General features: G+C 47.3%; 1 protein-coding gene and 1 long non-coding RNA gene across 2 annotated transcripts in view; one reads left to right on the top strand and one right to left on the bottom strand.

The window, feature by feature from the left end:
* Positions 1–15,729: 15,729 nt before the first annotated feature.
* On the top strand, positions 15,730–27,846 carry MPC1 (mitochondrial pyruvate carrier 1). The gene is made up of 5 exons (XM_082475805.1): positions 15,730–15,939; positions 23,861–23,864; positions 26,135–26,231; positions 26,859–26,991; positions 27,305–27,846. The coding sequence occupies exons 1-5, from the start codon at positions 15,869–15,871 to the stop codon at positions 27,327–27,329; spliced, it is 330 nt and encodes a 109-aa protein (XP_082331931.1). The 5' UTR covers positions 15,730–15,868; the 3' UTR covers positions 27,330–27,846.
* LOC309667401 overlaps positions 20,150–27,968 on the bottom strand; it is a 30,549-nt gene continuing 22,730 nt past the window's right edge. Inside the window, exon 6 of the long non-coding RNA XR_014267745.1 lies at positions 20,150–20,744. This is a non-coding gene — a long non-coding RNA (uncharacterized lncRNA). The remainder of the gene's footprint in view (positions 20,745–27,968) is intronic.

The raw sequence follows: 27,968 nt of genomic DNA on the forward strand, positions 1-27,968 counted from the left end.
AGCGAGACCCCGTGTGCGTCAGTCGCCTGGCCCCCCGGTCTCACGGGGGTGGTGGAGCGTGGCCCAGGCCGAGGGTTGCCCAGAGGGCTGTGTGACAGCCGGGGACCGACTTGCGAAACGCCAGTCATTTATAAAGGGCTGCAGGCAAACGGCCATCCTTTGCCCGGGATGGGGACGCAATCCCGTCTCCCCGGCTGTGCGATGTCTCGGGGGACGTCCTGCTAACTCAGCCGCAAGCGCACACGTCCGTCTTTTGCAGGATGTGACCTAGTCCTCCGGGTACCTTTCATGCAGAGCATTGTGTCTATACTTGCAAATCCAGCTTGCCACTTGTCCTAAGTAATGCCAGCCCAGACCATTAGCCGTATTTGCTTCGCAAGATGCTGGAAACATGAGGCGGGTAAGGGAGCCTCGGGCCTGGGCTCCTGGTTTCCAAGGCAGCCCCCGGGTCACCCAACTATGCCGCCCAAATCCCTGGTGTTTTATCCGGTCTGTGACCTCCTAGGTAAAATGAGTAAATCTCGTGTACGAGGGCAGATCGCAGGGCAGCTCGTGACTCAGGATCCCGAGTCAGAGGCTGGGCATGGGGTCGGGCTCTGCTGCCAGTGTAGTGTGGACACGTCTCCATCCCAGGGCTCAGATTCCTTGGCCGTACAAGGGTCGAGGGCACCTCCACTGACGGGAGGACAACCGCCCCAGCTGTTTCAGCTTGTCAGGGCTTTCACACAGTGACAGTCATTTCGTCACTGACATGTAGAAACTCAGACTGAGCAGATGATCCCTCATAGCAGAGATTTGCTCAGTCAAAACGCATTTCCTGTGCTTGGAGCACAAGCCCGTCGCTGTCCTAAGAGGTTCAGCAGCCACAGAGCAGGTCCCTCCTCTGGTGACGCGAAGCTCCCAGCAGGGGAGAGAAAGTAAGCCGGTAACAATACATAAACAGTAGGTGCCAAGGTGCCGTGCGCTCTGAGGGAAAAGCAGAGCAGACTGAGGGGACTTGCCATTTTATTCAGGAAGGGAATTCAAAACGTACACTAATCCTTAAGGTGTGCTGGTTCTTCTCAGCAACAGGTATTACCAACCTTTCAATGTTGAGCCCATGACTTTTGAATTTTATTTAATTGATTCCCCGATAATGGCTATAATTCAGGATCTAAAATCAAGAACACTCATTTACGACATATGTCCAATTTGGGCATGTGTTTGTCACTTTACCATGATGAGGAGAAACATCAAATAAATGTTTGGCAGAGAAACAATCTTCAGTATGCTGTTTTTATCACACCTGAGCTTGGGCAAGAAAGCCACGATTTCCAAATCATAGCTGTGGTTTTAGCTCCGAAACATCATTGTTGGCAGCAAGTTCTGTTTATTTCGGTGTTTTCCCCACATTTTATCACACGGGGTTTTCTTTCCTGAGGGAATAGGAAGCCAGTTTGGCCTCTGATCTCAGCTCTCCTGGGTTCTGCTTTGGGCTGAGGGATAGATTGTGAAATTGGAAACTTTGATCACATGGAGACACGTCAAAACCCACAGACTTTCAAACTCTGCTTCTTTATGGACTTGGAAACTGGATCAATCAGGTTTGTTTTTAGTCCTAAATAACAGTTGAAAAGGTAAGTGTTCAGACTAAAGAAAAGATTTTCTTAAGAGAAATTAAGATCAGAGTTAAGCTCTTCACATAACTTTAAAACACATTTTTAGAGCCTAAGGTTTTGCTAACAACGTAAACTCTCGCCCAGTTACAAAATATCCCCAGTGAAACCTGGAAAACATCCAAAGTAATCCAGACTCACATAGAACTCGATCTGAAAGACTTTGATATGAACAGTAGTGAAAGTTTAATGTCTAAGCCCTTGAGAAGATTAACGATAAAATAATAAACGTTGGCCTCACAGGAACTGGACAAGCGACTGTCCCTGACATTTTAGACAAAAGGAAGCCAGAGGTCAGTACGCCTCCCAGACCACAGTTCACAGGCTGAGACTCAGGCTCCCACATCCCCGGAAAGTTCTAGTGACTCCAGACTTCCATTTCCTCCAACAAAACCTTCCAGGACCTGCTGCGGAAATGGGAGAAGGCAGTGAGCCCTGGGCGGGGGTCTCAGGCTCCTGATGGCTGATGGAGGCGCTGAAAGGGGAGGGCCCACCGCAGGGGGTGTCCGGTGCTGTCCAGGAAGGGCAGCGCCCTGAGCCACAGTCGGGGAGGTTCTCCGTCGGACGGCTCTCGAGCTACTGGTTCATTCACACAAACATTTCCTGACACCAGCTCTTCGCCAGGCACCAGGGAAGCAGACAAAGCTCTCTGCCCTCCATCAGCCTTTTTCCTAGTGAGGGGAAACAGAAGAAACAAATCACACAGAGGATGTGGCTCTCAAAGGGTACTGAGCACTGTGGGAGAAACAGAGGACAAGGGGGGCAGCGGTGGGCAAATTCAAACAGGGTCGGAGAAGGTGTCACCGGTGGGTCAGCACACGGCGGTGGGGGGAAGGCACTGTAGGGCAGGGAGGGTCACATGAGTTCATTTCCTCCTCCCAAAGCTTCACTACAGCCTCGGGCACAGAGCAGGGGCTTTCCGTGAGTTTGCAATTGTCACAATGTGCCACGAGAGCGCAGTGTGGGCCCTGCGGGTGTTGAAAGTGTCCCCTCCCTCCCCGGCACCGCTCCCACATCGCAGCTTCCCTGGGACGGTGGGGGGATGGCAGCTGTCCCCGATCCTGCCCCTGGCTCCTTATACCCGGTCAGGGACTGCCAACCTGAGCTCTCGGCAGAACTGGGCGTCTGAGATCTATGTCAACGTTGCCAAAAGCTGTGTGAGAAGCATAAATTTAAACACCAGAAACCTACACGGCAACACGTCAGGCTCCTCTGAGCTTTGGTTGGTTTTACATTAACTTTAGTTATCTCACACATAGGGGAAATTTTAAAATTTCTCTTTTAAAATACTCCTGTAGAGGAGCAGAAAAGTTACTTAAATATATCTTTATTAGACAGTCTTTCTTAAAACAGGTCTATAGGAAAAACAATTTCAAAAAAGGTCTTTGATGGTGAAAATGGCTGTGAACCAGTGACTCTGGTAACCACCAAGGAGAGATGCTCAGACAATAGGTTTGGAACACACCTGTATTTTTAAAGCATCCCTGTGATTCCATGGATCGGCCCTGTGGGAGACGCAGAATACCACGCGTGGCTCTAAGTTCCAAAAACAACCAAGTCCTACCCTGGCTGGACACCCGAGCTGCTGGCCACTGCAGGCTGCTCGTCGCCACGCGGACGTTTGACAAGCATTTCATCCTGGTTCATCAATCCTGAACCTACGTCTTCACCCCAGCCTCCCAAAACTTGCTGCTCCCTCCTGATCCCCGAACTCAGTGGAAACACTTTGATTCACACCATTTCCAAAGGATCCATCCAGAGACGGACCCATCCTTTGGTCCAGAGCCCCTCCCCCAGCCGCTCCCACGTCATCAAGCTTCAGATCCTGCGGGTTCGCCTCCTGAGCCGGGGCTTCCTTTCATTCCCGTTATCCCCGCTTCTCTCTGCTCACCTGGGCAGCCGCAGTGACCTCCTGAATTGGCTCCCCGCTGCAGCACTGCCCCCCAAGCCCATTGTACACGCTGAGGCTTAAAATTCTATCAACAGACCGTGGTGCCCGTATCCCTTTACTGTGTTAAAGGAAAAGCTTCAGCAGCTCTGGTTCTTCTGGAGAAAGTCCAGCCTATTTATCTGGTATTTGACCCCCATGACCTTGGCCGGTGTGTTCTCAGCTAATCTCGAGGTGCACCCCACCTTAACTTTATAATTCCGGGCCGTCCAATAGGGTGCGCCCCCGTCACGGTTGTCTATTTAAATTTAAATTGCTTAAAATTAAAGTCAAAATTCGGTTCTGTGGCCACACCGGCCACATTTCAAGTGCCCCACGGCCACAGGAGGCCAGGGCTCCCGGGTTGGACAGCCCAGATTCTAGAACATTTCCATGAAGGCAGGAAGTTCCACTGGATGGCACTGTTCTAGTACATTGGTCAGGAGTCAGTTACAAACGAGAGAATCCACTTCAAGTTTAAGCAGAAAGAGAATTATTATAGAGAAGTAAGTACCTTGCAGAACTTTCCGGAGAGCAGGCCTGGAAGCTGCACGGCCAGAGACAGTGCACTCTACCCCCTCATCCCAAGGCTGCTGGCAGAGCCCTGGTGGCTCCCTGGCCACCTCCTGCGCCCAACTCCCTGGTCCTCTCCCCTCACTGGCATCCGAGCTGGCTGGGACTCTTGTCTTCCTTTTCGTCTGGGCCTGTGTCTGGCGTTCTCTGCCTCTGGCAGCTCTCAATGTGGGGTCCCATCAATATTCCCCGCTGGGCGAGCTGTGAGTGGGAGCCCCCTCCCTCCCCACCGCAGCAGGAGCCCTCGTCCACCGCCGGCTCTTCAGGAGAGGTCACCACGCGCTGACAGCTCTTGGCCTGCGATGCAGCCTGGTGGCATCTGGCAGACCGGTTTGATAGAGCCGCATTTGTGTCCCCAGGGAAACACTCCCCCTCGCTCCCCACCTGCAGCTCCCAAAGGCCCAGGCAAAGCCAAGACACGGGGTGCTCATGGCCCGCTGGGTCCCACCAGCACCTGCGCCCCTCCTTCTCCAGCCCCTGGGGCCCGACAGAGAAAAGCCCCACAACTGCAGTGTCTCAGTGCCCACCGCCTGGGCCGGGACCACACCCCAGTCCCCGCACGGTGACCTCTCCGCGGGCGGCCCCGGCGCCGTCCTACCCTGACACCGGCACAGGCCTTAAGGAAGCTGGGCAGGACCCTGAATCCCGGGGCCATCAGCCTTCAGGCAGAATTCCTCAGGCTGGGGGCTGAAGCAGCAGGCAGTTCAGGGGGCCGGGGGTCTAAGGTCGGGGCGCCCGCCCACGCGGTGTCTGGTGGGGACCCGCTTCCTGGTTCAGAGAAGGCTCTGGTCCCTTCATCTTGTAAGAGCCCCTCCCCATGATCCCGTCTAACCCTAAGCCCCTCCCCAAGGCCCCCCTCCACGTGCCATCACATGGGGTTAGGGTTCACCATATGGGTTGGAGGGGGTGCAGCCTTCAGCTCCCTGCGCCCCCTTTGCTCTGAGCCCCTTGGGCAGAAACGACACTGGGCGGGTCCACGGTGACGGGCGCTCGGCGAGCCCACGGCTGCTGGGTGAAGAAGCCTGATGGGGGCCGGCTGATCGCACAAGGCTGTCTAGGAGCTGGGCTCAGCCAGTCAGGGAGGCCTCCCCGGAGGCCATGGGGAAGGTGCCAGGGGCGGAGACACCAGCTGACACGACACACCTGTGCTGGGCCACCCTTCCCGTCCCTCACCCTGACTCCCAGCTGTTTCTCTAACGAAAGGAGTTTTGGTCCTTTCTGCCGTCCGTCCGTCTCCTCTGCCCGGACACCCTTCCCTAGCGGCTCCTGCTCGGGATTCAGGCCTCAGCTTCTCAGAGAGGCTTTCTGCGATGATCCCACCCAAAGCAGCAGCGGGACCGCCTAGCCTGCCCTGGCCACGGCCTGCTCTATCTCATCGCCCTGCCTTCCCCCCTGGCACTTGGCAGAAGTGCATTAATTTGTTCTCTCTGTCTCCGTGTCTGTCTGTCTGTCTGTCTGTCTGTCTCTCTGCTTCTCCTGCTGGAATGTGAGCAGAGTCCCCACCTGTCTGTGTTTCCCTGAACCTCAGGTGCACCACCTGGCATCTCCCGGGCCCTCAGGCAGCACCCATGGGACGGATGGAGACTGGAGGCGGACCAGCGTGGGGAGCAGCGCAGAGATGGGGGGGGCCATGTAAGATCTGGGGTCACTAGATAGAGAAAACCTCCCCCTTCCTCCCGCTCCCCACCCCACCCAAAGCCACTGAAGACTTCATTTCCACAGCCGGGACCAGCCGTGTGTGAAAATAGAAAAGCACGTTCCCTCTGGCACCTGGAAGCCACAGGCTCAAACCCTGGGCTATTCAGAGCTGCGTGAGGACCTGTCCTGTCTCAGGGGCTTCGGTGAAGGGAAAGTGAAGTGAAGTGAATTTGGGGCCGTCCTGTTTCTCCCCCCAGGAGGGGAGCTGCGTGACACGTGGGGGCCACGGGAGGTGCCACATAGGTTCCCTCTCTCTCTCTCTGTGGAAACGTCCAGAGTAACTTTTACTGCTGTTGCAGGCAATGTCTCCTTCAGCTAAATGACCCAAGGACACTAGAGTTTGCTTGATCAGCATACAGTCCTGTAAAGCTGCATCTTCTCTTTTGAAGCGTAGAACTAGGCTGAGGATAACAGATGAGGACAGACCAAATATTAGCTTTTAGATTCGCCACTCAGAACTGCAATCCAGACCACAGGGCATGGCCCATGTGGAAGTGTCTTTGAGGTCAAGTCAATAGACTTAACCCAGTCAAACTTTAACCCATTTTGTGGGTGAAAGATTTCTGAAGAAATTGATTGATCTTATCCTGTGTTTCAGTGTTTGTGACTCATCTGTGTAACCGCATTATCCTGATAGGGTATGCACTTCAACTACGCCACAATGCCACTAGCTACTTTAATCTCTGTCCTTTTTCCCATTTAGAAGATGTGTTAACTGAGGCCTAGCTGGAGCCTTTAGAATCCGGGCTCCCAGCCCACTGGCTTCAGGCTGAGATGAGGCACCGCTGTGGAAAGCTGGCAGAGCTTGTGGGGTGTTCTGCAGGTAAAACAAGAAGAAACCAGGATGGGGCATCAGAGGAAACGATCTGTAATGTGTCTTGAAGAAACTAGCAACTGACACAGCAGGGTGGGCACTGCATGTTATGATAAAGAAAATTCATATTCATGAAACATTGGTGGCAAGCTGCCAATATTATGTATTCAGAACACACCCATTTTTCAATGGCTCGAAACATCATTTAGGTTTTTAAAAGGTAATGATAATAAACGGGTCTAAAACGCACCTAAACAACTCGAATATGGAACGAGATATGAAATGACGGAAGATGGCATGGGCTGGTCCAAGGCTGAAGCCACGTACCAGGCCAATAGCAGACTTGCAAAGGTAGAAAGAAATGTTGCCAATTCGTGGCCTGGAAAATAGAGCCCAAGGTGGGCATTTTGGGGTCTTTTAGAGTGTCAGCTACAGGTGAGAAAACGGGTGTAATTTCTGACACAATGGATGGCGTTCCAACTATGTTAGCTGAAATCAGGAATTTGGGGGAATTATTTCTTTATTTATTTATTTCAGCTGCTTTGGGTCTTCGTTGCTGAGCGCGGGCTTTCTCTAGTTGCGGCGAGTGGGGGCTACTCTTCGTTGTGGTGTGTGGGCTTCTCATTGCAGTGGCTTCTCTTGTTGCGGAGCACAGGCTCTAGAGCGCAGGCTCAGTAGTTGTGGCACGTGGGCTCAGTAGTTGTGGCACATGGGCTCAGTAGTTGTGGCACGTGGGCTCAGTAGTTGTGGCACGTGGGCTCAGTAGTTGTGGCCCACATGCTTAGTTGCTCCACGGCATGTGGGATCTTCCCAGACCAGGGCTCGAACCCGTGTCCCCTGCATTGGCAGGCGGATTCTTAACCACTGCGCCACCAGGGAAGTCCCTGGAATTTTAAAACATGACACTGTTGTTTCTCTTATTGCTTTTTGCCGTTGCGTGATGCATACTGAAAATATTCGCATTCGGTTTTCTGAAGCAGACACTGCGAAGAGTGTCATAAATAGTTGTTTTTTAATTGTTCCTTAAATGTGTGCCAACGCTATGACTCATCCTCAGTTTAATGGATTTGTTGAACGAACCCGTTAAAGACAAGGAAGTAATGACGTGCGCCAGCGCTCACTGGCAGAGTCTTACTCCTACTTTACCTCCAGTTCAAGGATTTCTTGAAATAAAGGGACTGTTTGCCAAATATTCAGTAATCAAAGGCAACGAACAGCTGTGTGATTTGTGTTTTCTCCCTGGCATCACGCTGCATATGAATGAGCTAAACCTGAAGTTTAAAAACTTCACTTAAAAGGTGAATCTAGGGGGGACTTCCCTGGTGGCGCAGTGGTTAAGAATCTGCGCTCCCAACGCAGGGGGCCCGGGTTCGCTCCCACATGCATGCTGCAACTAAGAGCTTGCATGCCGCAACGAAGACCCAGCACAACCAAATAAATAAAAATATATATTTTTTTTAAAAAGTGAATTTTTTCACATTTGTGTCCTAGCTAGACAGGTATGAGAATTTATTTGCAATTGAAATTTTTGGACTACAAATCAATAATAATGATTTTACAAAGCTTTCCTAACATGAATACATAGGCAGAACATTTTAATAATAATAAACAGCATTATGTAAATTAACTGCAAAAACTACCCTCAAACTAAAGAGATGCTTTTCCATTTAGGCAGTAACTAACCTTTTTTTTTTTTTAATTAATTAATTTATATTTTATTTTTGGCTGTGTTGGGTCTTCCCTGCTGCATGCAGGCTTTCCCTAGTTGTGGTGCATGGGCTTCTCATTGCGGTGGCTTCTCTTGTTGTGGAGCACAGGATCTAGGCACAGGCTTCAGTAGTTGCAGCACACAAGCTCAGTAGTTGTGGCTCACGGGCCCAGTTGCTCCTTGGCATGTGGGATCTTCCCGGACCAGGGCTCGAACCCGTGTCCCCTGCGTTGGCAGGCGGATTCTTAACCACTGCGCCACCAGGGAAGTCGGGCAATAACTAACCTTTGATGTTAAGGTTAACACGACTGAGTTGAAACAAGAGTAGGTGAATTTAATTTGAACTGATGTAATTTTGAATTGTCAATGCAAATGCAAATGTTAAAGGAAGATGATTTCTTTTCTTTTTTCTTTTTTGGTACTCAATTCAGTTTTGGAAACTTTTTCAGTATGTTTGGAACAACTTGGGTGTGTAAATATACTTTTTTAAACTGTAAATGCTACGAAATTTAAATACAGATCAAATATTGCCAATGAAAATTTAGCATCTGAATTAAGATGAATTATAAGTGTAAAATACACACCAGATGTTGAAGACAGTACGAAAGAAGAAAATGAAATATTTCAGTGATATATGTTATTGATTATATATTTAAATAATATTTTGGATATATTGGGCTAAATAGACGCATTATCGAAATCTACTTTGTTTCTTTTTACGTTTTTAATGTGGCTACTAAAATACTCAGAGCTTGGGTTGTGGTTCCCGTTACACTTCTACGGGGCACTGCTGATCTGGAACGTCCTCCCTCCTCAGGCCAGGGAAGAGAGGGCTTCCGTTGTCCTGTTGTCCTATTAAGCTGCTCCACTTACTGGAGAAGCTGGGTCACTCCCTCACTAGTTTCCCTTGACTAGTTCTTCTAGCACTTTCATTTCCTGGGAACTCAAAGATGGACCCGCAGGCCTAATCGGATTCAGGTTCAAGATGCGCGGTGGTGGTGGTGGTGGTGGGGGTACTGTAGGCCAGGTGCTGCTGGGAAGCACTTAGAGTCGGCTGTGATGCTGAGTAGTTCCAGCTGCATCCCTCCTTTTGCAAATTCGCATTTTCCCCTTTCAGACCAGCAACTAACCCCTGGGATAACACTGCCGCCCTGCGAGCCCCACTCCCCGTTCCTTCACTGAATAGGGTTAGCGCCCTCGATGATCTTTGTCTGAATCAATATTTCACTAGGGATTACAGACTGATGTTCTTTTAATTCTGCCATTCCTTCATATTTATTAGCTGGACTCATTCTGAAAAGAAGAGCTTTCCTTCATGACTAGGGCTGTCTGAAATAGTTCTTGCAGATAAATGCTTCTTCCCCTTTAATTACCAAGAGTTGGTTTTATGATTATGACAAAGGGGTTTCAGGATTTTTGTTGTTTGCTTTTCTATGCATCTTTTTAAAGATTTTTTTTCTGGTAAGTTTTAATTTTTATTTATTTATTTATTTTTAATTTATGGCTGTATTGGGTCTTCGTTTCTACACGAGGGCCCTCTCCAGCTGCGGCAAACGGGGGCCACTCTTCATCACGGTGCGCGGGCCTCTCACTATCGCGGCGTCTTCCATTGCGGAGCACAGGCTCCAGACACGCAGGCCCAGTAATTGTGGCTCACGGGCCCAGCCGCTCCGCGGCACGTGGGATCCTCCCAGACCAGGGCTCGAACCCGTGTCCCCTGCATTAGCAGGCAGACTCTCAACCACTGCGCCACCAGGGAAGCCCTCTGGTAAGTTTTAAAAAATAACTTTATTGGGATATAATTCACATATCCTACAATTCATCCCTTAAAAGTGTACGAGTCAATGGTTTCTAGCATAGTCACAGGTGTGCAACCATCACTACAACCAACGCTGGACCATTTTCATCATCCCAAGAGGAGAGCGTAGACCCATCAGCATCTCTGTTTCCCCAACCCTTCCAGCCGGAGGCAGCCACCAGGCAACTTACTGTCTCTACAGATTTGCCTGCTCTTCACGTAAGTGGAATCACAGGATATGTGGTCCTTTGTGTGTGGCTTCTTGTACTTTAGCAGTGTTTGCAAGCTCCGTCCGTGTTGTAGCACCTGTCAGAACTTCATTTCTTTTTATTGCTGAACAATATTCCATCTTATGGATATGCCATATTTACCTACTCACAGCTGATTCAACATCTGAGTTGTTTTCACTTTTTTGCTATTATTTACAGGGCTGCTATGAGCGTTCGTATACAAGTTTTTATGAGGATGTATGTCTTCACTTCTCTTGGGTGTATACCTAGGAGTGGAATTGCTGGGTCACATGGTAACTCTGTGTTTAATCATTCGAAGAACTGCTAGACTGTTTTTCAAAGCAGATGCACCATTTTCCTTTCCCACCAGCTGTGCACAAGGGTTCCTACTTCTCTACATCCTTACCTTTTTCCATTTTTTTGATTGTAGCTATACTGGAGAGTGTGAAGTGGTATCTCATTATGGTTTTGACTATCATTTCCCTGATTGCTAATGATGTTGAACATCTTTTCATGTGTTTATTGACCATTTGTCCATCTTCTTCGGAGAAATGTCTATTCTGATCCTTTGCTTATTATTTAATGGGGTTCTTTGTCTTTGTATTATTGAGTTCTAAAAGTTCTTTAAATATTTTAGACACAAGTCGCTTATCAGATATATGATTTACAAAAATCTCCCATTCTGTGGTGTATCTTTTTGTTTCTCCTTGACAATCATGAACTCACAAAATCGCATGCATGTTTCCATTGTCTATAGTCATTCTTTTCAATACTCAGCCTGTCTGTGTTTAGCCAGGGGGAGCCCCTCCAAGGACGGCTTCCTGTTCTGTCAATACAACACCGACCGTCTTCAAGAGCGTCCTCACAGAGGTAGAATTTCAGGTCAGTGTTAGCTGGAAATGAGAGAGGACCTCCCAGGCCCCTGTAACCACTATCCCAGAGCCACCTCACACGGCTCAGGGCCAGCTCCGCCTGCAGGCTCCTACCACCAGCTAAGCCTGGGTCCCAGCTGGGAGCTACCCTTTGGGTGGACCTGGCTTTCCCCCAGCCTGGTTTTCCGCATACACAGAACCAAATGATCGTGCAGGAGAAGCAGAGATGAGGATCGCATGAGCTCTGACCCCTCCGACCTTCCTCCAAGGACAGAAAGCCACACAGATAACCTCTCTCCACCTTTGTCCTTCAGGAGAGTAGATAATGCTCAGAGAATTAAAGGGTGGTGCAAGGTACAACCTCTCCCTAATAAAAACAAGCAAACAAACAAACAACCCAGTAGCAAAAGACAGGAGGGCAGGCGGAAGCCCAGGCCCTTCCCAAGGGGGACGCAGGGAAGGAGAACTGGATATTTATGTCCTAAGGGTATGCAGGGCAGTGGAAATCTACTGTTGACAGTGTCAGGCTTTGCACAGACATCATTCCTTTTAATTCTAACAAAAACTCAGCAACGTGTATGATGTGATACTTATTGGTTCCACTTTATAGATTAGAAAACTGAGGCCTGGGCGGTTTGAATAACTTGCCAGCTAAAAAGTGGGAGCATCCGCCTGATTGCAAGGCCTGAGTTCCTCACCGTGCCCTGGCTCGGGGGGCTGGAAGGCAGGAACCCGGACGCTGGACCCGACGGACGGGCAGTCCATGAGATGCTCCTTCCGAAAGGGCTTCATGGTTAAGGAAGTTTGGGAAATGCTACGTAGAATAAGCTGCTTTTATGCTCTCATTCACGGGAGCTTAGTAAAGGCTCTCTCGGAAGCGCTGCAGAAAAAAATAACCTTGTCTGATTCAAATAAGCTTTCGAATACATTTGACCTAGAAAACTGCCCTCACCATTTCCCCCCTAAAACTCCAGAGGACACAGGAGTTGGGGAAAGCTGCCCGTATCCACAGTGTGTGAAGCCTGTTTCCCCGTGACCAGCAGCCAGCGACTGTGGGTGACACGCGGGCACCTTGGGATGATTCAGCTCCTCTCACCTTTCAGTGGATGGGTTCTGTCCATTGATGCAGTGGATGGGGTCTGTCCATTGACGATTGCCTGAGTCACACATTTCCACAGGAAGGGCAAAATGGTGATGTTTCTATTTTCTGTATTCCTTTGCCATTTATTCACTAGTAAATTACTGAATCGCTAGGCAGAGTGAAGATTCCTGGCCTGTGAAAGTTTGTGATTTCCCTGACCTCAGTACTAGAACAGTAACCTGGGAGGAATCTAATTCTCCAAGCCCTGTGGGCAGCGCAGCGGATTAATTTCAGGCCAGACAGGAAGAGCTAACGTGGCTAAGATATTATGCCTTCAGATTCGAAAAGGTACTTTGGCTTTTGAATTTAAGTGTCATGGCTCTCGTCGAAGTCCTGGAGTTCCTTGGTTTACTCTAAGCTAACCAAACTGACCCGTGCCTGCCTAACCGGAACCCAAGAAAGGCAGGTGTTGGGACAAAAGAAAACCGGGCAGAAGGACAAAAACAATACCTCTTTACATTTATGACACTTTTATCATCCACTAAGTGCTTCCTCAGATGTTTCCTCTTTTCATCCTAACAGATTATATGATCTGTGACCTGTGGAATTCAGTGTGTCAGCTCATGATTAGACCTACTGTTTTTTTTTTTCTATTTTGATACTTAGGTGAGAAAATGCGGCTTGTTTATACCATATGGAAGCTCTCCTACTGTACGAAGCATCACGGAGCTGCGTGCCGTGAAGCTGTCCACGGGACACCCAGCCAGAGGACACCCCCGCCCTTCTACAGCACAAGCACTGCCGTTGCACACACGGTGTGTAAACACAGTCTGTACAAACAGACCTGGCCACGCGGGTGCTCTGAACCCGGGGCCAGTCTCCCTCCAACCTCGGACTTCAGCAATCTGTCCAAGCTCACAGTCTGCTCCTGTCGACAGGGAAGCTCTGCGTGCAGCCTCGGCGGTGACTGCCTTTCCTGGACTTGGATGGGCATGCGAGCTCCCACTCACTGCTAGGCCTTTGCAGTCACTTTCGCAAACCTGGGATTCAAAGCAGCCAGTGATGTTTGCATCTTCACCTCCCATACTCTGTCCGTGCAGGGACCACGGAGGGTTGGGCCTTTCTGAAGCTTTAGGAAATAACGTAGCTGGGTTTCTTATCTACTGTTATGTTTTCTTATACATTAGACCGTAGCGCCTGCTCCATATTTAAAGTAGCAAAGATACTATTAACATGAAAGTCCTCTTTGTCCCAACATTTGAAATAGTGGAGAAAGTATGGCTCTCAGAGTAAGAGAACGGGGTTCAGACCCCAGGTTAGCTACTTAGTAGGACATTTATATATTCCTTTATCCAGTATATTCCTATACTTAAATACTCCAGTTGACATTCCTCCACACAATGGGAAACCAATGGAAAGCTCAAAAGCCCAGCTGAGGCCCAAATGGGAAAGCTGAGTCTTCGAGGCCGGCCAAGAGAAGACAGCAGTAATTGGGGCAGGTGACCTCAGCAGCCTTTCTCCAAGTGCTGTCACTTGACAGTGAGGCTCAGGGCTCCACTCTGGACCTCCTGAGGCTTTGAGGTTGGGGGGTGGGTCTTCTGACAGCTTAAGTTTCAAAACCACTGCTGATGAGGGAAAGAAAAATATTAGGGGATAAGACTGAACCACTGAGATCCAGGAGCCCCTTCTCACATGGCAGGGGGCAGACACAGTTTGGTTTTATTTAAAAAGCCATTCAGTTTCCTTACACCCACCTTCTGGGTTGCTGTGAGGAGGAGAAATTACATTTGAGAAGTGCCTCTTGGGACTTCCCTGGTGGCGCAGTGGTTAAGAATCCGCCTGCCAATGCAGGGGACAAGGGTTCGAGCCCTGGTCTGGGAAGGTCCCACATGCCGCAGAGCAACTAAGCCCGTGAGCCACAACTACTGAGCCCGTGTGCCACAGCTACTGCAGCCCGCGTGCCTAGAGCCTGTGCTCCGCAACGAGAAGCCACCGCAATGAGAAGCCTGCGTGCCGCAACTAGGGAAAGCCCGCGTGCAGCAACGAAGACCCAACGCAGCCAAAAATAAATAAATAAATAAAGTGCCTCTTGGTCAACAAATGGGAGGTATTAATAATATTATGAATAATAAAGACCGCTTTGGTCCTTCTAGGTCGTACATTCCTATCTCCACCATAAAGCACCAGTGGAATCTAAGGGCCTTCCTGGTGTTATTATGGTATTGCAACATTGCGTATTAAGATATACTTTCACAGAAGATCAAGGTTAGGTGTGACCCGTAGACATCCTAACAGGAAATAAATCTGATTCAATGAAACGAATGCTATTTTAACTCTCAAAGGCATTTCATTTCTTCTTTAATGCTTTTTATTTTGAATAGATAGCATATGTTCATTGTACAAGCTTCAAAAGGAACAAGAGTATACAGTGAAGTTTCCCTCCATCCCTCACCCCCTTAGCCCTCCTTAGAGGTAGCCACTAACATTTGTTTTCCATCTTTGGAGACAAATTTATACTTTCTTTGTCCCTATGTACAAATGACTGGCATACTTCACACAGGATTCTGCACCTTGATTTTTTTCCCTATAAATTTTAAAGATCTTTCCATATCAGCACACATAGTTCCTTTATTCTTTTAAACTACCGTATAGTATTCGATGATGGAATGGGTGCACCACGATTTATTTGACTCTGTCCCTTTGGTGGATATGTAACTCATTTCCAATCCTTCCATATTAAAAATAATGGTGTTTACATTCCAATTGAAGTCCTTGCTAGAGATGCCCGAGAATCTCTGCCCCCATGCTCTCATCCGGGGCATTTTAGATGACTCAGCCGTCTACAGCTTTGGCCAGTGTAAAACATTTACAATAAACAAAAACAAAACAAAGCCCTGAACAGCCGGAACCTCCCACGTCTCCCTCTCCACGCGGTGCGCCCCACACGTGGCGCTGCGGTTCCCGCGCTGGTCCCGAGCTAGCGGACCTGCTCTCCCGCACGTGTAGCGGCAACTGGGGACGCAGCCCGCGCGCCCCTGCTGCGCTCCTCCCGGCGCCCACCTCCGGTCTGGAGCCTGCGGGCCCGGGCGGCCGCGAGGGCTCGCGGACGTTGCAAAGGCCCACGAGATGCGGGCGGCTGGGACACTCCCGCGCGCCCTCGGACAGTCATCTACCCGCCCGGAGCGCGCCAGCGCGGGTGCCTAGCAACCGCCACCCAATCGCCGCCGGGCCCCGGCCGTTTTACGGCAGCAGGCCTCGCCCCCACGCGCTGCCGAGGGGCGGGGAGGAGGTGTGCGATGAGCGTGAGCCAATCCGTGCCGCCGCCTCCCGCCCTGCGCCCTCCCATTGGCCCAGAGCCAGGCGGCGGGCCGCGACCGTAAGGTGGGGCCGAGCTGTCGTGAGGCACGCCGGCGGGCGGGTGCGGTGTCTGCGCTGTCCGCTCCGCCGGGTGTCATTGGGCTCCGAGAAGCGGCGCCGAGGGCATTGCGGGCGGCCTGGTGTCCGGCACGGCCATGGCGGGCGCGCTGGTGCGGAAGGCGGCGGACTATGTCCGGAGCAAGGACTTCCGGGACTACCTCATGAGGTGACGAGTCCCCGGGGCCGGAGCCGCCGAGGGCTTCGGGTTGCGGAGCCGACGCCGCCGGGACGAGGGGCCGCGAGGGTGCGGGCAGCGGGGTGGGCTCCGCGCAGCGGGGCGGGGATTCCGGGGCGGCGGGGCGGGGGGTTGCGGACAGAGGGGTTGGGGCTCCCGGCCGCGGGGCGGGAGTCTAGGCAGCCGGGCGGGGTCCCGGGGTAGTGGCGCAGGGGGCTCCGGACAGTGGGGCAGCAGGGCGGGCCGGAGCCCCGGCGGGGGGACCCCCACCCCGGCGCGGGCGGGCGCCGAGAGCGGGCCCGGTCCGGCGAGTGGGGCCGGGGCTCCGGCTCGCTGCACCTGCTCGGCAGGTGTGTGCCCAGGTGTGCGGCGGACCTGCCCCGGGCGCGGGCTGGGAGGGCGCGTCCCGGCATCGCTCGGTGGAAGGTGAGCCGCAGGTGCTCCTTTTCCGCGACAAGGGCACTGAGCCCGCCGGGTCGACCTCGCCCTTCGGATTTCGCAGCTTCAGGGCGTCAAGCGTGGGACGGAATCAAATCTAACATACGAATATTCTGCCAACCAAGGGCATACTTTTTAATATTCTGCTTTCCATTAAGTGTTCATTTCCAATTAGAAAGAAAGGGCATTGGCGGGATGAAAAGCCTAAAGACACTTCGTATATTTTATTTTTTGGCTTCGCCGCTCGCCAGGCGGGATCCTAATCCCCCCCCCACCCCGCCCACACCCAGGGACCACTCGCCCCCTGCATTGGAAGCGCTAGTCTTAACCACTGGATCTCCAGGGAAGTCCCACTTTCTGTATTTTACTTTCGCCTGTAATCTTGAGATGCCTGCTTTTTATTTCATGTATTTAATATAACTTTAAAACCGTTTTATATAGTTTATTTAGGTGTATACATTTTAGTTTTTCTTTGTGTGATTTTTTAAACCCAGGTAAGTGTAGGGCTGCAGTATTTTTTAACAGGTTAGTGTAGTAAAGAGGTAAAGTGATGACAGCTGAGGAGAAATAACTATCCGTAGGGTACAGTATGAAAGCAGCTTCATTTTACCAGTAAAAAAAAAAAGCAGGATTAATTTTTTTTAATTCTGAATTTTATTGCAAATACTGTTTGCTTGTAATTTTAAAGGGCAGTAGGGTAAGAAAAATAATTGTCTGCCACGTGGTAAATTTGGAAAGAGAAGCTTCACTCTTGACTTTCCAAAAATGAACTTTGTGTACTTGCACAGGACCATAATTAATTAGGATAGATGTTTAGTACTGTGGAGCAGAGTATTTATGAGATTAATGTGCTGGGGAAATCTGAGGAAAGTAGTCATGGGAGGCTGTGTTCTTAGTCCCTGCAGTTAAGTTTCTCTATGACTTCACATATTACCTCAGGTTTTTACTCATGTTTCTCCTTTGTATGAGCCTTCCTAATAGTTAAGTACAGCTAAGGATAAAACTGTATGATATAATTAAGAATAAAGTCTTATCCATATTAGAAATATGCTGATGATTACCTAATGTTTTATTACACAGGAAGAATTTGTAAAATATATGTATTTTCAAGGAAGAGAGTTAGCCCTGCTTTTCTAAATTTATGTTTTTTTTTACTAGACAGGTGTCTGTGAGCCAGGTATTTCAATTGAATACTTTGATATATGGTCTAACCTTTTTTCAAAGATTAAGTTCATGTAGCTTTAATGTTTACATGCCTTCTCTAGTATTGCTTTAATTGTATTCAGCTCTGACTAAATGAGGAAAAAAAGAGAATTGCAGTGTCCAGGAAAGTGCTGCCTGCTAGGACACCCAGCTAGGATTCCGAAGAATGACTTCTAGCCAAGGGATCCCCAGCAGTCAATCCCAGTGGACTTTTGTTGCCCTGTCTGTGAAATGGGTTTAATGACAGTGCCTATCTGGTTGGGTTGTTGAGAAAATTAAACCGGATGAGGGACGTGAAAATACTTGGAAACCCCAAATCACTACATAGTTCTGTTATATCTTGCTATTTTTGTAGCAGAAACATTTAAAAAAGTGTACTGTTACGGGAAAAGTTAAAATCTTAAGTGTGAGTGTTACTGAACAGAACTTGAGTCTGTGCACCCGACACACAGCAAAGCCAGTCTCCTGACACTGGTTGTGGGGAAGGGAAGTGCAGCGTTTACTGCAGGGCGCCTGCCAACCAAGGAGAAGGGGCAGCTCATGCTCAAGAGACGCAAACTCCCAGATGGCTTTCAGGGAGGGGCTTTTAAAGACACATTCGGAGTGAGGGTTGCAGGGTGCGTGATCAGCTTGTGGACTTTTCTTCTGACCGGTAGGTGGTGAGGTAGCAGGGTGATGTTTTGGGAATCTTAATGTCAACCTTCTGGTTCCAGCTAGTCTGAAGGTTACTTCTTGTGGTGGGAATGTAGTGACCATCCTCCGCCTGGGTGGGAGCCTTAGTTCCTGCAGAACAACTCAAAGATATGTGTTAGAGTGATATGTATCTCCCTTCAGGAGGAACTAGGACTCTGTCTTATCGCTGAACTATTGTTTAAGCTGTCATTACTTCTCTTGCTTAACTGCTTTCCCTTCTTCCTGCGCTCCCTCACTTCCCGCATTAGCAACTGCTGAGTCCGCCCTTGGGAACTTGGGGAAGGCCTGGAAGACTAAAACCTTTTTCTACAACAAGAAACTGGGGACACAGAGGGGCTTTTGTACTCAGGAAGGCCCTGTAGGGTCCCGCTCAGTTTCATGAGGCGTAAAGCTCTGTGATTTTGACTTGGAAATACTTCTGTGGACTGAACAGATGAAGTGAGATGTCCAACTGGCCTTGTTTTCCCTGCTGCTCTTGGCAGCAGTGGGATTTCATGCCAGCCTGCAGAGCAGTGGTTGAGTGATTGGGCTGATATCAAAACGCTCAGCAGAAGCTCTTTTATTAGCTTTTTCTCCAGAAAGAGAATCGCTTCTTCCCAGCATTTATTAGAGGAACGTTTCCCCTGTTTGTTCTTCTAATCTTCTTGCTCACAGCCCCTGCTTTGCTTTTGCAAATAAATAAAGCCATAAGAAGACAATTTCATATTCTCTTCCAATGAGAAACGGGGCCCTGTGCCTTCTCACCTCATCAATCATTTGCACTCCTGAACAACTCAAGCTCTCTAGCGTTCTTTTTACAGCCTGCCAAAGGGGTGTAGAGGTTTTCCAAACTAAAACTGCTCTAGAATTTTAAAAGTCATTTTATTAACAACATAGTTGAAATTTTTAGCAAAAATTTAAAGTCATACTTTACATAGATTATAACCTCCTGTCAATTACATTTTATGGATAAGACTGAAATGTCTTTCTTACTAAAGTGAAGTTCCAAGTGTATTTTAAAATGTTGATTTTTTTTTTTCATCGAGGAACAGGAGTTAAAAGAACAGGCTCTAACCAAAGGCAGTGTGTGGACTTTGATTGGATCTGATATGGGAAAAAACAGCTATAAAAGGCATTACTGGGACAACTGGGGCATTTAAGTTGGGTCTTAGTATTAAAATATTAAGTAATTATTGACAGTTTTTGTTGGATGTGACGGCAGTGTTATTACACCTAGGTGATGAGTTTGAGTGATGGGTTTGAATCCCAGCCTTTTTGCTTTCCAGCTGTGTAGTCTCGGACAAATTGCTTAGTGTTTTGTGCTTTGGTAGCTGTTTGACGACACAGCGTAGTGCTGTGTATATTACAAAAGTAAATGTTCTATTTTTATTGTTATCAATATTCCACGTTTAATCCTTGGGTTCCTGGTACTCTCCTTTTGATGCCTTCCATCTTTCCTTTCACTGATTTCTTCTTACCTATTTTAATGAAAATCTTGAATCAAGAACTTCCTGGATCTCTGTTACCGTTTTGTTTTGTTTTGTTTTTTTATATTTTATTCAAATCACATTTATTTTAAATTTATTTATTTATTTATTTTTGGCTGTGTTGGGTCTTCGTTTCTGTGCGAGGGCTTTCTCTAGTTGTGGCGAGCGGGGACCACTCTTCATCGCAGTGCGCGGGCCTCTCACTATCGCGGCCTCTCTTGTTGCAGAGCACAGGCTCCAGACGCGCAGGCTCAGTAGCTGTGGCTCACGGGCCCAGCTGGTCCGCGGCATGTGGGATCTTCCCAGACCAGGGCTCGAACCCGTGTCCCCTGCATTGGCAGGCAGATTCTCAACCACTGCGCCACAAGGGAAGCCCTGTTTTTTTTAAACTATTTCCCCACATACGTTATTGGTGGAGTAAAAGCAGACAGCTCTCTCTTTTTTGCTCTTCTTCTCTTCTTCTCCCTCCTGAATTTTGGTTAAGAAAAATAAATTAGAATGAGCAGCTAAGTTTTGAGGTAAGATGTATGTTCTAGTGACTGAATCAGTCAAGGTCTGTGTGTATTTATCCTAGAGATTTACTCCCCTCCTTCAGAGAAGTGAACGGATGTATACGTGCACATATGTATTTGGATATATGTGCAAAGAATGTTTTCTTAAGTAGAACCTAGATCACGAGTATTTGAGAGGCAGTTAATCAGTCAGCACGCTCTTGTAAATCCCAAGTGAGCTGGCTGTTTGCAGTGAATATTCTCCAGTTAATAAGGTTATCTATTCTAAGTTATTTTAACTTCTAAGTTTCCAGGAGAGCTTTAAGAATTTATATTTACTACCCAAGTGAGAAGTTGTAGTGGAAAACAGGGAATCTTTCACAAGTTATAGGATATTAGAGCTGGAATGGACCTCAGACATCAGATAGTCCAACACTTCACTTGCCATATGGAAAAACTGAGATCCAAACCGAGCGGAAAAGTTGAGACCCTCTGGACGCCAAACCTGTGAAGCCAAAACAGGAATGTCGGTTAAGATTTAAAGGGAAATAGTTATGCACAAAAATGGTTTTGAAAAGAAGGTTTCAGGTACTTTCTTTGCACCTACTTTTCCTGTGTCTGCCTCCCTTCTCTGCCATGCTGCTTGCATACCCGCCCCTGGCCTTACTTCCCTGCCATGTAAATGACCTTCAGAGAGTTACTGAGGCTGAAAGTGTTGAAGCAGAACTGGCCACAGCAATCTCTTTTCTGCCGTCCAGTTTAGTTTTGACCATCTAAATACAGTTGAATATCACACATTCTGATTGTTAAAACTCTCTCTCATTTTAACTTGAACTAGAAATAGAAAATCAGGTAAAAGTTGGTGAGCATAAATGAAATGGTGGTGAGCATTTTCAGCCTGTAAGAGAATTGCAGTTAGAATATCTCCAAGTCTTACCCCGCTCTCAGTGGTGCTATAAACAGACTCTGCTAGGCTGTCGCTTAGATCCTTTTAGTACTGTGGAAGCAAGTTATAAATTACCTGAATTACTCACAGCACTTTCGGAGAAAGCTAACAGTTACTGTCAGTAGTTTTAGGAAAGGAAGAAACAGATTGGCAATGCCGAGAAGACATTAAGAAAATAAAAATGAGCTTAGAAGGAACCTGGCACCGAGCAAACAGATTCCAAATTCAGGAGAAAAAGAGGATGAAGTTTATGCGGGGTGAACTCATCCTCCTTTGCCACCTCCATCGTCGTTCCTAATGTGGGAGACCGGTGTTTCCTCCACAGGAATTCAAGGTCGTAAGTGAACCGAGAAAACCCTTACGCATTTTGAGCTTGTTTTAACCTTCACTGAAATAAAATACAGGCAACATACCAAATAAAGAGAAAGTCAAGGGTATTTTCCACACAGTTTTTTTTTTTTTAATTATTTATTTATTTATTTATTTATTTATTTCTGGCTGTGCTGGGTCTTCGTTTCTGTGCGAGGGCTTTCTCTAGTTGCGGCGAGCGGGGGCCACTCTTCATCGCGGTGCGCGGGCCTCTCACTATCGCGGCCTCTCTCGTTGCGGAGCACAGGCTCCAGACGCGCAGGCTCAGTAGTTGTGGCTCACGGGCCTAGTCGCTCTGTGGCATGTGGGATCTTCCCAGACCAGGGCTCGAACCCGTGTCCCCCGCATTGGCAGGCGGATTCTCAACCACCGCGCCACCAGGGAAGCCCCTCCACACAGTTTTAACATTATTGTCCCCCAACTGCAGTTTGTGTTGCTTATAAGTTTATCTTTCTTTGAACAGAAACTAATACATACTAGGAAGCTTTTCTTTTCTAGTTTGGCTCTGCACAGATATGCTGTTCAGATTTTTTGACTGAGTAGTTGATGCATGTTTTGGACAGTTCTGACATAGAATTAAGGAATGTTGAGTTGTGGCGTTTTGTATTTCCCAGGGATGTTTAGAATAAATTTATTCTCAGATTGGCTTATAGTCATTAAACCACTATTAAAGTGATGTGATCAACATTATTTTTGTGGTCACTTTCACATAGGACTTTTGGATTGAGCAGGGTATGACGGCAGAAGTTAATTCCTCCTTCACATTCCTTTATAATCTGCCTTTTGTAAAATAGGGTAGAATTTGAACTATTGTACAACTCAAGGAAAGAGTCGTGAATTGAAAACTAAATTATCTCCGAGTTGACAATTTAGATTTTAAGAACTACATCTTTTAAAATATTTTTGTAGGAAAAAAATGTGCCGTTGGTAATTTATAGATAAATAAAAGGCCTGTGTTCAGATCCTGAACAAAGGAGAGTGACACCACAGGTGAATAGTCCATAAATGACTGGATCCTGCCCTCTGACCTGATAAGGGAATCACCCTCTCGGCTGTCCAGACTCTGTGCTCCGCCTGGACTTGCTGGGAAATACAGTCTTGGCAACGTAATTTGTTACCACAGTTGAAACATAATCTATTAAAACAATGCACTTAACATTGAAAGACGGACTCTCTCTAGGCTGTTCGTATTTCATAGTAGAACCTATTTGAAGTATATTATTAGCATCGTCAGCAAATACTCTCATGCTGGAAATTAGAGCCTCCTCGACCCCTGCATCAAAACAACTAGGGGAGTTTTTTGGACGTGACAGTGTGTATAGAGGATTTTATCGTTTTATTTCAGTAATTCTTTCAGGAGCTACACTTTTAAGAGTTTGCCTTATCAGAACAATTAAGCTATATCCTGAAAAGAAGAATTGCCATCTCAGAAGTAAAAGTAGTTCGACGTATTTCTGAATGGTATTAATTTTAACATCCAGGAAAACAATTCACTTAACATTAGAAGATTTTCCTCTTCATTCATTCAGCAAACATTTTTTGAGTGCCTTGTGAATTCTGGGCACCACTTGGGCCAGAGTTTCAGCTGTGAACAGAATATGGAATTACACGCCTATTTTTGGGAGCTGACATCTGGTGAGAGCCTGTTAGTAGGTAAAAATGGAAAGTCCGTTGCTGGTAGAATTCTGCAGTGTTGTGCTTCTCTCCAACTTGCCATTTTCAAAGAAGTGCCCCCTGTAAGCCCGTGCTGTCCAGTCTGAGAGCCACAAGCCCCAGGTGGCAGGGGAGCTCGTGGAGAGTGGCCAGTCCAAGCTGAGGTGTGGGGCAGCGTCGGCACCCGCCGGATCTCGGAGACTCAGTGCCGAAAAAGAATGTAAAATACCTCGTCAGTAGGTTCCTATTGATTACATGTTCAAATTAAAATATTTAGAAATGTTGGAATAAATAATAAAATTAACTCCTGTTGGTTTTCACTTTTGTTAACGTGACTTCTAGAAAGGTTTAAATTTCATGTGGCTCCCGTTCGTGACTTGCATCGTACTCCTGTTGGATAGCCCCACTCTAAGGATTAAGGTTGCGTTTCATAAAATTCAGGTTTACTCTCATTAGGCCAAAGTCATTGTTAGAAATATCACTGGATCTTCTCAAGACAGAAAAAGAGTACGTGCTGCTAGTGTTGTCGTTCTGTCACTGAACTTGAACGCACGTATGAGGCTGACGTAACGGAAACCTTTCAAAGCATCTGATCTTTTTGTTTTCCCCGCATGTCTCTCCTGTCTGAACCTCGGTGACGCCTCACAAAACAGCACGGTAAGAACCTGTCGCTTCTTCATATCAGGCTTCTGCAGACTTTCTGCAGTAACAGAGTATGGACAGGAGATAGCCATCGTGCCACGTCCTTGTGGGTCCCGGGCCAAGGGCGCCTCCGGTGACCCCTCGGTCCTCCGGTTCCACCCTGGGCACTAACTCCTCTGCAGGACCAGTGCCTTGACTGATGAATATCTGACAGAGCACAGACCACACATGTATTCCAGAAAAGGGAAGTGAGAACTAGAATCTTGTACTCGATAGAAAAGATGTATTATTAACTTTCTGTGGTTAGATATTTTAGTAACTAGTGTTGAAATTATCTTTACCTTTTATGTTCTTTTTACAAAATATCTCAAGTATATCTCAATGCTTATAATCACAAGTGTATATACAGCCCTTAACTTGCAGAACTCTGCTTCATATAGCCCTACGCTCACCACAGTAAAACTTTGAATACTGTCTAGTGACCAGAAGTCCCCCGGGCTGCCTCAGGTTTCAGATTTATGCCGTGGCCTCTTACTACTTGGCCGCAGCTGTGAGCGCAGACGCCCGGCATGGCTGAGCCCCTCAGGGCAGCCCTGAGTGTGTGTGTAATGCGTGGACCTGGGGGCCACCGTGCAGAGTAGAGCAGAGCAGAGCAGTGGAAAGTGATGAAACAGCCAAGCGATGGGGATAGACTGACGTGGTCAAAAAAAGGAGGAGACGAACATCCCTGGAGTAATAGAGAGTTGAAAGTGAAGGGACACAAAGGAAAGGACAGGAATGGAAACAAGCAGGTAGGTGAGGAGGGATAGATACTCCATCGCCAGAGGTCTGGAGGATGAGGAAGGAGGAAAATGGCCAGGCTTCATCCAGGTACAAGAAACATGAAAGTTTCAGCAATGAGTAGCTGAGACAAAATCCAGTCTGAAAGCAGGAGGACTAAATAGCCACCCCAGAACCTCAAAGATTCTTTATACCAACTGTGCCTGAGTTACAGCGTCCATAACTCAGATGTGAGATTCTGCAGTACTCACCATGCTGGCAGTAGAACAGCTCTGACAGTTTTATAGCTATTTAAGGCAGAGGCCTCATGCTTACATTAAACACGTTATGTAAACGTTTCAGAATATTCTTAGATCATGACAAAGGTAATTCTCATTTATTTTTCTTGCATTTCCTTGTTTCTCATTCTTACAAAGTTTTTGGATTTTAATGACTCTTGGTCAGTATTAGAAGTGCAGGTCTAGAAAGGTATTTTGCAGCCTGAGTTTATCTTAAATGCTCTGATAGGCAGAAATAAAGCACTGCTTAATGTTCTGATAACTGAAAAGGGTCTTTACCCAACAGTGTGTGGTTTCCTTCAAATTTTATTTTATTTTTTGTTTTTCACTTTATTTTTGGCTGTGCTGCACGGCTTTCGGGATCTTAGTTCCCCAGCCAGGGGTGGAACCCGGGCCATGGCCGTGAAAGTGCCAAGTCCTAACCACTGGACCTCCAGGGAATTCCCTCCTTCATATTTTAAAGCATTACTTGCAAATTGTACGTAAATAAGACAATTTTTAATTTAATGGGAAAAGCCCCTGGACTCACTTCGACCTCAGAAGTTAAATTCAATTGGATGTTGCTGCTGTTCAACGTGGACAACTTAATTTTGGTGCCTGGGGCGGCCGTGGTCGCACATGAGAAACTCCTGATCCACTTCTTAAATACAGGCTGTTCCTGTTCCTTCAGAATTAATTTTCAGTTTAACTTCCCATTATCTGGGGCTCTGAGTGTAGATTTTTAGGTTCTCTGATCTTCATATAGCTCATATGAGCTGAAAAGCAATTTCTTCCCTAATTAAGTTACTCTCTTCAGAAAAAGTATCCAACTTAGGGTCTGCATTTTAAGAGATGTTGACAAATATCTTAATGAAAATTTGAAAAAAGTTTGATAGATTTAAACGTTACATTACAGAGAATGGTTGTAACAGGTTTAGGTTGTAGCACGAGTGACTTGTGTAAGAAGTTAATCTCATTTGAAAATTCTCAAAACGGGACAGTCTGAGATTACTTAGTTGTGATCTGGAAGTTGGTAGGGACCTTGGTAGAGTGCCTGATCCCTTCTGGTTTGGGGCTCTCACCTTGTGAGAACTGCTGATTCCTAGGCACATACTTGCACAACTGAATGCCTGCATGGTAACCTTCCCCAGTTAACCGCACATTTCACATTACTGTTTAAGAGAAGTTGTAGCTCTTCACCGCTCCATCTTGACTTTTCCTCTTCTTTCTCTCCTCATTTTTTAACAGCACTTTTGGGGCCCAGTAGCCAACTGGGGTCTTCCCATTGCCGCCATCAATGACATGAAGAAGTCTCCGGAGATTATCAGTGGGCGGATGACATTTGGTAAGGATGCAGATTTGAAAAATTGGGAGGATCTTTATATACAAAATTATAGCATAATACAGCTCGTGCTTACATTTCAAGTTTGTAGCACCAGACACTAAAGTCACCATTAGAAAGTAATGTAAAGCGCCTGACGTCATTGATGGGCGTTACTCCTCGTGGTAAGGGAGAAGAAGGGTTACTGTAGTTGGAAGTATTTATTAAGGTCCTGTCTGCCTTTCAGATTTAGTGCCCCTAGTTAAAGAGCGTGTCCTCTTGAACTTTATTTGGAAAAAGGATCTTTAAGTTTACTTGAAATCCTGATATTTGAACATAAAACTCGTTGAGGGGATTAAACAGCAGTTCTGTCAGATAAGGGACTATAAACCACTCGAGGGGACAGAAAAGGAGGTTAGAACTGATGTCAGCTCACTGACATGATGTTCTTTACCTGTTTAAGTAATAAGTAACAGAATACCTAACAGTGGAGCAAACCATCTGATGAGTTTCCCATTCAGGGAAGCATTTAAGCAATAAGTTGCATCATCTGTAAAGGTCTTAGCAGAAGAGGTTCTGTTTTCGAGGCAGCTGAGCCCTGTCAGCCCTCAGCGGGAGGCCCTAAGTCACTGTCTTGCGTGTCCCCGGCAGCCCTCTGCTGTTACTCCCTGACGTTCATGAGATTCGCCTACAAGGTGCAGCCTCGGAACTGGCTTCTGTTCGCCTGCCACGCCACAAACGAAGTAGCCCAGCTCATCCAGGGCGGACGGCTGCTCCGGCACGAGTAAGTAGACCCCACTGACCCTTTGTGTTCTGAGGAGCTGGGGCGGGGCGTGACTGTGCGCGGCTGGGGAGACTCGCTGCAGAGCAGAAATACGCTGAGAATTTAAAACAGGGACCGCGCCGTTGAGACAGTGCAATGAGAATTCACTTATTAAACATGAAAATTAGCATGAAATAGGGTATTACTGTTCTTATGACGTCGTGACTTGAAATACATGTTAACGTAAAGGTGTCTTCTTAAAGCCCTCCAGGGCCTTCGAGGCTGGCGGTGAAGTTTTGTTTCTCGTTGAATTTGCCTTTGTGCTTCTTCCCAGGATGTCTAAAAAGGCCTCAGCATAACAATGGAAAATGAAGAGCCGGCGTTTTGAAGGGATGGCACTGCCAGCCGCAGCTGCTCAGTCACAGGTTCCATCATAATGAACAGTCTTGCTAAGAAAAACACGCGGAATGCTATCCTTACTAACCAGACTATTTTTCTAGAAATAGCAGGGAGTTCCTAAACCTACTCTCTGCTGCCTTACAAGTACTGAATATTTTACTTCTCTTCAGAAAGAGTAGCTCAAATATGCAATCAATTTAATACTTCCCAATGATGGTTTTATCTGCAGTAATATGTATATTATCTGTTAGAATTTACTTAATGAAAAACTGAAGAGAACAAAATTTGTAACCATCAGCATTTAAGTACTCAGAAATCGTGACCTTTCGTTTAATGACCATGAATGAGACAGCTGACAGCTGGCCACATACCTAAAATCACATTGCCAGTGTTTGAAAAGGCATTTGTATTTCCATGCAGTGTGTATATTGAAATGCTGTAAATTAATGGCAATAAATGATTTAAATATTTGTCAAATGAGCATGATTAATTACCTTGTTATGTTTGTTAAGAAACTGAAGAACTATATCCCTGAAAGGTCAATTACAGGTGAAAAGTGGAACTCCTTGAAAATGATTAAGATGGCTGGGGAAGTGACA

The sequence above is a fragment of the Balaenoptera physalus genome, assembly GCF_965194825.1.
Source record: "Balaenoptera physalus genome assembly, chromosome: 9".
Classification (NCBI taxonomy): domain Eukaryota; kingdom Metazoa; phylum Chordata; class Mammalia; order Artiodactyla; family Balaenopteridae; genus Balaenoptera; species Balaenoptera physalus.